The 8,750-nt window shown below is 33.7% G+C and overlaps 1 protein-coding gene across 1 annotated transcript in view; it reads left to right on the top strand.

The window, feature by feature from the left end:
* The first annotated feature begins 233 nt into the window (after positions 1–233).
* Positions 234–8,750, top strand: part of LOC106460273 (cAMP-specific 3',5'-cyclic phosphodiesterase 7B-like) — a 107,700-nt gene continuing 99,183 nt past the window's right edge. Inside the window, exon 1 of the mRNA XM_022387492.1 lies at positions 234–685. Within this exon, the coding sequence (XP_022243200.1) occupies positions 611–685 (75 nt within the window). The 5' untranslated portion in view covers positions 234–610. The remainder of the gene's footprint in view (positions 686–8,750) is intronic.

Raw genomic sequence — 8,750 nt, 5'->3', positions numbered from 1 at the left:
TGAAGTTTTTCAAACTGATGTATAAGATATCTAATACCATATCTAAGAATCCCGAATCTTAAAATGCAAAAATGTATGCGATTAGCTAGTTTATTCGATTATTATAATAAGCACGCCCTCTAGATTCGACAGTAAATATTCGCGAGTCGCTGATAGGTTCATTTTCCGTATACCGCAGCAAAACCAAGTTCACAATGAACCAAGAGAGATCACATAATTCCCAAGGGTTAAGTTTAACTGGAATTGAAAATATGCATCCTGTTTGTACATATAAATAATATCACCTAGTCGTTTTTCTTGAGATCTCTACGCGCAGGAGAAAGTAGCTTGAAAAGACAGCAAACGTGGGGGATTTCCAACTTCTCACGTGCTCCTTGGAGCATCCGTGCTGCGGAAGAGCAGCCGCTTGCAAAACTATCTGGACTTCCCGGGTTCGTTCAATCCAGCTAGGGAGTGTGCAGGGCTCAACAATGCACTAGTCTTGGATACATTTTATTAGAATAAGAGTTTACGTTAACTAAAATCTCCAGAAACTTAAAGGCCAACGGAGAAAGCAACTGGCTATCTTTAATCGAAGAAACTTCTCAAATTCCAGCAGTTTCCGGAAACCATGATCCCTTTCGCCACATTCGTGTGTACCAAGACGAAACAGAGTTCACAGAAATGGCTTGCAAGAACTACTTTAGTGAGTTCAATCTGTATTTAAGATTTTAAATACTGTGGTTATTTTGTGACTAGTGAAGCAAAAAAAAATCAAAATATAATTTAGGAAAATACCAACTTTAGGTATTAATGTTTTAAGAATTATAGTGTTAAATAACTATAAAAAACTAATGTTTGAACGTCTGGCGTACAGAGTAACACCGAATATATTTTAAACGTTGCTTGATTACTACCATTATTATAAATCACCATCTTGTAAAGCAAGTTTGAAAAATGATTTCGTACAAAAGTGTAGTTCTCTGTTCATTTCTTTGTTTCATAGCAATGAATTTTTCAAGCTGAACATATGAATATAAAAAATGTTAATGCTGAGGTAAGGTATTTAATATTTTATTGCAAAAATAAGACAAACACAATATCACGTAACATTGAATACGCTATTTGAAACTGTTTTTATTGTTTTGTTATAGAAATATTCTTAAAACCAACAATACAACATTGTAGGAGAATAACAACCTTGTATGGACCCTGGGTAACTACGAAATTATAGAGGGTGGGTGAGGCTAAATTCTAAACACTTTAGGTACATGTAATTAAGATCATATATACTTCAAGTAACTATAAATTCTGGTGAGTCTATAATTTTTACAAATATAAAAGAACGGGTTATTTGAATCCAGGTTTGTAATATGTATTACTTTTGATTTAAATCTTTATTTTCAAAAAACATTAAACAATTTTTTTTTGGGGGGGGGGCAATGTCCCAACCGCATATCTAGCTTCGTTCCATATTTTAATTACTGTCCAGCATCAAGGCTTATAACTTCATCAAGAACACGATCTCCATTTCGTTGAAAAGTTGGACAATAATAAATAAAGAAATAATCCCGCAAATATGGATGAGATACATAATCTCACCCAAATAATTCATCTTCTTTGTATTGATAAATAAATCTGGCTATAACGATGCTAATAGTTATAATAATGCGTAATAATAATATGTCCGAGTAATCAGTCGAATAATTAGTATTTCAAACAAGCTTGTGTCCTGCTTCAAATTATGGCTACACAGTGCAAAACAATTTCATCGGTTTTATGAGGCCTAATTAGCTTTGTAGTTTCTGTAAATGCAAAATTATGAATACTTCAAAGCGCTTGGGTTAATTTTCGTTACGAATAATGGTTCTGAACGCTGATGATTTGATTTCTTTATTGAGATCTTTACCTTTTAAACCCACATTAAGTTTAGTATTTCCGTTTGTAACAAATTTACAGAATTGCAGATGTTTACAGAAATGCTGAAGTAAATGAGGTGAAATCTGATACATTAATCCTCATATTACCGACTTGTCAACTGCCAGTATTGAGTAAGTTTATTTTTTGTCTGTTATAATACTCAATGTCAAGAACTGACCAAAAACGTGATTGAAATTACTAATTTTTTGTGCGAAACACATAGCTAACTCCAACTGTAATTAGTGGGATTAACTTCAATGTTATTAGTGCTTTTTTTTGTTTTTGAGTTATTAGGATCACTCTTTTAACCGCTTGATAGTTTTGCTCTTCAAAGTTATCCACCATTAGGGTAGAGGTTAAATAAGAGGAAACTTAAATTGTTAATAATATTTTATATACTTGAAAGTTTCGATTTATCAAATGCCCAGTTATTATTCTGCTAATTCAAACTGAACTGCTCCTCAAACGCTAAGACATACAAGTTCGTATAATCTTACTGGATACTAACTGATACAGGGGAGGGGGTCACATAGCGATTCAAATCCGGGCGCCGATTCCCCTTATGTCATTCCATGGGGAGGGTAAGGGTTTGTGTCAGGTTTGATGACAGTTATAAACAGACACAACGCATGGGGAAAACGTAGGGACCATGGGGGTGCCATAGGGGTTGTAAGATATGAACCCAACCACCCTTGTTATTCTCCGGTGTATCTTAAAGGTACATGTCAGGTTTGGTGACAATCAGTTCAATATTTCACCAGTTATAAGCGGAAACACACAAACATACTTTTGTCAAATAATGGTTTAGATACTAGCTGAATCATAAAGGTAAATATTCATACACAAAGTAGAGTAAGTAAGTGGCACTATTAAAGCGTGTATATTCTCATATTTCACTCTGTGTTTCAGTACAAACTAAGCTATCTAGGTGTGTATTTCTTTCAGTATTAGATATAAATACTCCATTAACAAAAATAAAATAAAATCTCCCATCCAAAAAATATGTAAACCTCATAAACCTATCTGGGCTGATGGCAACTCGTATTGCTAGAAACTTTGTTACTATTTTGATCATAATATTCATTTTCATTATCTATACTATGTGGTCACTTTGCCTTTTACAGGCTGATCGTGAAGTATAACTTTTGAAACGTTAGGGCTATGTTCAAATGTTCATTAAGTACTACTCCTTTTCGTATTGGCTCCAGGAGTTTAAGCAGGAGAACAAACTTAAATGTTGTTATTGTTTCCCGTGTTACATAGCACGTAGTACGTTTATCTAAGAATCTTTTCATAAGCTCCCTAACCTGATACAAAAATTGTTGGTTATGATGTGGTCTTGAGGTTAGTTTACACAGACTGTTAATCTGAGGGTGCATGATTCGCGACCCCCTCATCGCAAAAACTTGCTTTTTACTTTGGAACCGTGAGTGCGCTATAAGAGCGATGGTTAAATCCCTCTATTAGGTCAGGCAGGGACAGGTCGATATTCCGAAAAATTTCCGCCATTAGTATTGGAGTTTGGTTTATTCTTCTTGTTGTTATTTAGCTTTTTCATCCTGTTTCTATAATGTTATTATTATCATAATGTGAATTTTGACATATTCTTTCAAAAGATTAGAAAGCTTTACTTACAAGCAACGATAATATAGATCACTGGAATGATTATAGATACACCTCAAAATGTTACCGGCTTATGTCCCTAATACAACATTATACACATACTACTGTTTATGTAATACAGCAACCTGAATGAACATTAGGCCTACATGTGTAATTGCTTTTACGTTCAATGTTCGGAACTATGACCCTTCGGAACATTACTCCTTCAGAACAATGACCCTTCGGAATATCGGGCTGTAAATGGTCAGGTAAGAGTAACCTGTGAATATAAAGTGTCTACAGTTAAGGATCTGTCTTTTATATAGCTTATCACTTTAAAATTATGGACATCTATATATGCGCTGATAGCTCTTGTGTAATTTTGTGCAAACTTCTGAAAGAAGCAATGTTTCTATTTAAGATTCATACGCCGGCATATCTTTGGATAGCTCAATTTGTTTATAAAATTTTGTGTTCTTACCGAGCACACATCATAAATATATCCTTGAAAGATTTCCTCGAAACACTGGATATTACTTTTTCTAATTCGTGCAGATAAAACATAAACTTCTTCGACAGTTTAGCAATTTAAAAACTTTTTTGGAAGTATATAGTAGTCAAACATGAAAATATTAGATTTTATTATATTTATAAACAAAGATATGAGCTCATTATTAGCATATTAAACGAGTCAAATCAAATTAGATAACGAACTGTTCCGTACTACGACCTTTTGAACAATAACCAAGTTTGAAGTCAATACAGAGCCATTTCGTATCACGAGCAATATATTAAATATAGTAGATTTAGCTATTCCGCACCACGACCACTTGAATAATAACCTAGTTTGAACTCAATACACAGCTGTTCCGTATCACGAGCAATATATTAAATATAGTAGATTTAGCTATTCCGCACCACGACCACTTGAATAATAACCTAGTTTGAACTCAATACACAGCTGTTCCGTATCACGAGCAATATATTAAATATAGTAGATTTAGCTGTTCCGTACCACGACCACTTGAACAATAACCTAGTTTGAACTCAATACAGAGCCATTCCGTATCACGAGCAATATATTAAATACAGTAGATTTAGCTGTTCCGTACCACGACCACTTGAACAATAACCTAGTTTGAACTCAATACAGAGCCATTCCATATCACGAGCGTATGAAATATATATTAAATAAAGCAGATTTATTTGTTGACTACCACGACAGTTTGAAAAAGAACCTAAAACCAAATCAGTTTGAGTTCGAAGTTTCTTGCCACAATCGTTTGAACAATTACAAGAAGAAAAAAAAAACATTTTGGGCTCAAAGTTTCGTACCGTCACTGTTTGAGCGATATATTAAATAAGACAGATCTGGACATGACACAAAGATTTGGACAAAGTAGATTTAGTCTGGATATGGAGATGTTCCAAACCACGAACGTTTAGGTGATATACATATTTTGGATCGTATACATGTATTTCTGGGCACAATTCTGGGTTCTTAGAATATCGATTGGACTAGTTACACGCAAATCATTATGAAGCTAAAATGTTCTTTATCACAAAATAAAGCATCATGATATAAATCTAATTACGATATACGTGTTCTATGTTGCTGCAATTCAACAGCTCAAAAAAAAAGGCATCTGGAAGATTCTCCCTCGATCTAAATACCCAGCCATGCCTCATGCTATAAAAATGCATCAAATTATGGTCTTCAACCTATCTAAAAATTCTCATAACAAGTATATTTTAATAATGGAAAAGTCAATGCCTCAAACATCTGTTATAAGTTCGAAATTAAATGTACCGAAATGCTTGTGACCGTGACCTTACGACTTTAAATTATCGTGTTACTAGGACACAGCACGATCATTTCCCGTGTCTGTATATACTGAACTATAATTAGCTGAACATTTGATTTTGAGCTTAAAAACATCATATGTAAAGACGTCATTATTAGTTCTTGTACATCAGTTGTTATTCGAGTTAATAATAGTTTAACCTAAATGACTAATAATAAAAATACATGAGCTCATGACATTTTAACCCTCAAAAACCCCAGTAAAAAACACTTATGCTTTGATGACCTTCTAATAGCAATAAAATAAAAATAAACAACACCTATTTCCACGACCACATCGAAATAATAAAGTAATAAATATGAATGCCCATAACTATTCGATCACTATGAAACATTTGTAATAAAATCAAAAGTTCATGATCGTTTAACATCAAGGAAATAATAGTAAAAGACACCTATTTCCTCGATCCTTTGACCACAGTGAAATATTGGTCATAAACACTTGTAAACATTATTCTTTGTTCTCAATGAGGAAATAAATAAAAAACAAAATTATTTCAATGACACAACGAACTACAATTAAAGCACATCTCTCAGTAATTCTTTCATCCGAATGAAACACTTGCAACGAATACTCTTATACACAGAGTTTTAATTCTAAAAGTATGCTATTTCTTGGTCATATAAATTTCAACTTCATCTCACAAGCTTGTGGATCTTACCATTATTCGTTATGTGTGATTTTGTACAGTTTGAGAAACAAACAAACAATTTAACCTTTCTTAAACATATCTCCTGTCAAACAAATATGAAACTACTTTAACTGGTAAACCAATCTTTCTCAATTCAGCAATTATTTTGGTGCTAATCTTTTAATATTCAGCGGTGACCTTGTAATATGGGGCTCGATACCCGCAACGGATACAGCTCATATTGCTCTCTGTAAAGTTTTACTCTAAAACAAACACAACAAAAAAGCTTTCTTTTAAAAATATTCAATGTCGAAAGTAACATTTATGGTACTATCTTAATTGGTGGTACAACCATTGTCATTTCCCAAGTTATCTTTTAAACAACAAATATATATATAATTTTTTCACGACTCTGAGCTCATAAACGTTGAGTCGTGAGAATAATCCTATATAGAACATGTCGCAAACAGTCGTATTTTTATTCCTCTTTAATGATTTTAGCCGTGTGTGGCCAAGTGTTTATGATGCCTGATCCGTGAATATTGGGTCAAAGATTCGAGTACCATTATCACAAAACGCCTTTGTTTGTTTGTTTCGGATATTCGCATAAAATTACTGAACGCTATTTGTTTTAGTAGCCCTAATTTGGATTTTATAGACAGAAACTAAGACACCTAGTCAAAAGTACCCGTCGTCAATTCTTGAGTTACTCTAATCAAATATCGGGAGTTGACCGTCACTCTTATAACTCACCCACCGTCCCATAGTAAGAAGCGCGATTTTGCGGCAACAAGACTTGAACCATGGCCTCTCTGATTCACAGTCCAGTGCGCTAACAACTAGACTATGCTCGGTCTGCATAAATAATAAAAAAAACGCGTTTCGTACTTTTTGGCTATGAGTACTCTATGCGCTATAAGAGTGACGGTCAAATCTCACTGTTCAGTGAAAGTTAACTGTTGGTGCTGTTAACTAGTTGATTTCCTTTAGTTTGTCAGTTAAAAATCAACCACCCCTCATCAATAATCCTGGACAAGGACTAATAGAAAGAATAACACTAGGCTTCTTATACTAGTGGAATACATATATATGTATGGTATTTCGAGATGTTTTTTACTTACCACAGTGAAACTATATATATATAATTTTAAGAATATTATAGAATATTTTTCAAATCCTATATGAATACAGGCAAAGACTACTGTGGTGAATAAAAGACAACTGTGGTAAGTAAAAGACAACTGTGGTGTCTTTTATTCACCACAGTTGTCTTTTACTCACCACACTAGTCTTTTATTCACCACAGTTGTCTTTTACTCACCACAGTAGTCTTTTACTCACCACAGTTGTCTTTTACTTACCACAGTTGTCTTTTACTCAACTGTGCTGAGTAAAAGACAACTGTGGTGAGTAAAAGATATCTCAAAACTTTATACAAAACAAGCATCATTATAGTTGTGTTGGGAAAAACTTATGCAATATTAGGTACATTAAGGATTTTTTACTGATCATCTTTCTTAGTTGTCCCCCAGGGGGACAGCGGTAAGTCTACGGAATTACAACACTAAAATCAGGGGTTCGATTCTCCTCGGTGGATACAGCAGATGGCCCAATGAAGCTTTGTTATAATAAAAACACACACACACAAATCTTTCTTAGGCTGTTCAAATTGAAGAATGTTATTACGTAAAATGTCCTTTGGACCCATGCAATTGGTAGTAAAAAACGTTCATTTTGTTGTTGATACTATTAAAGTTTAGAGTTTTTTTTAAGGTAAGGATATTTGATTCCATATCTGTAATTTTGTGTTTTTAATTTTTTGCAATGTTTCAAGTTTTTCGAGTAAAAACTAATTTTTGAATAGGTTCATTTCAACATTTTGCGCTCCCCCCAGTGGCACAGCGGTATGTCTGCGGAGTGTCGTGGGCAGAGCACAGATAGCCCATTGTGTAGCTTTGTGCTTAATTACAAACAAACAACATTTTGCGAATTCTCAACTTTTTGTTGTTGTTGTTGTTGTGGGAAGAATATCTTGATAATTATGTTAACTAATAGATTTCGCGACTTCGTACACATTTCACAATTGTATAGTTATGGTTAAAATTGTTTATATTTTACCAAGTAGCATGCATAAAAGAGCAGATGCATGTTATCTTATTCAAAGTATGGAGAAAGAAATGTACATATGTATGGATAATATGAACCAACATAACGATTTTTAAATCAGTTGTAGTTTTTTATTAGCGGAAAGTTGCACGATGGTTTATATGCTCTGTGTCCATAACGGAGATCGAACTCCAAATTCTAGTGTTAAAAGCTCTTAAACTTACCGCTGAGCTACCGAGGGACTTTTAAATAAACAAAACGAAGAAAACATTATAGTCACACGTCACTAGAGAAGAGAGGGGTTTAAATCCATATTCCGTGTTTGTAAATAGCAAATATTTTTAAATTGCTTTTTTCAAACATGGTAAAAATGTTTTTAAGGTTTATAATTTAGAAACAAAAGCATCAAAGACAACTAAACGCATGATGTAAAAAACTATTTTTTTAAAACATCAACATACTCATATTCAGCGTAAATAGAAGGAACTTTGTCGTGAAAATCAGTTGGAAGCCTATATATCCGTGAGAGAAGTAAAGTTAGTGAAATGGGTTGTCTAATAGTTGTTGAGAAGAGATAGAGGTAAGACTCAGCACTAACTAAAAATCATCATCATAAGTCAGGTAACGACATCTACACAAACGGAGGT

The sequence above is a fragment of the Limulus polyphemus genome, unplaced genomic scaffold, assembly GCF_000517525.1.
Source record: "Limulus polyphemus unplaced genomic scaffold, Limulus_polyphemus-2.1.2 Scaffold33, whole genome shotgun sequence".
Taxonomy (NCBI): domain Eukaryota; kingdom Metazoa; phylum Arthropoda; class Merostomata; order Xiphosura; family Limulidae; genus Limulus; species Limulus polyphemus.
The sequence above is the reverse complement of the archived record's forward strand: the minus strand, read 5'-3'. Positions and strand labels throughout refer to the sequence as shown.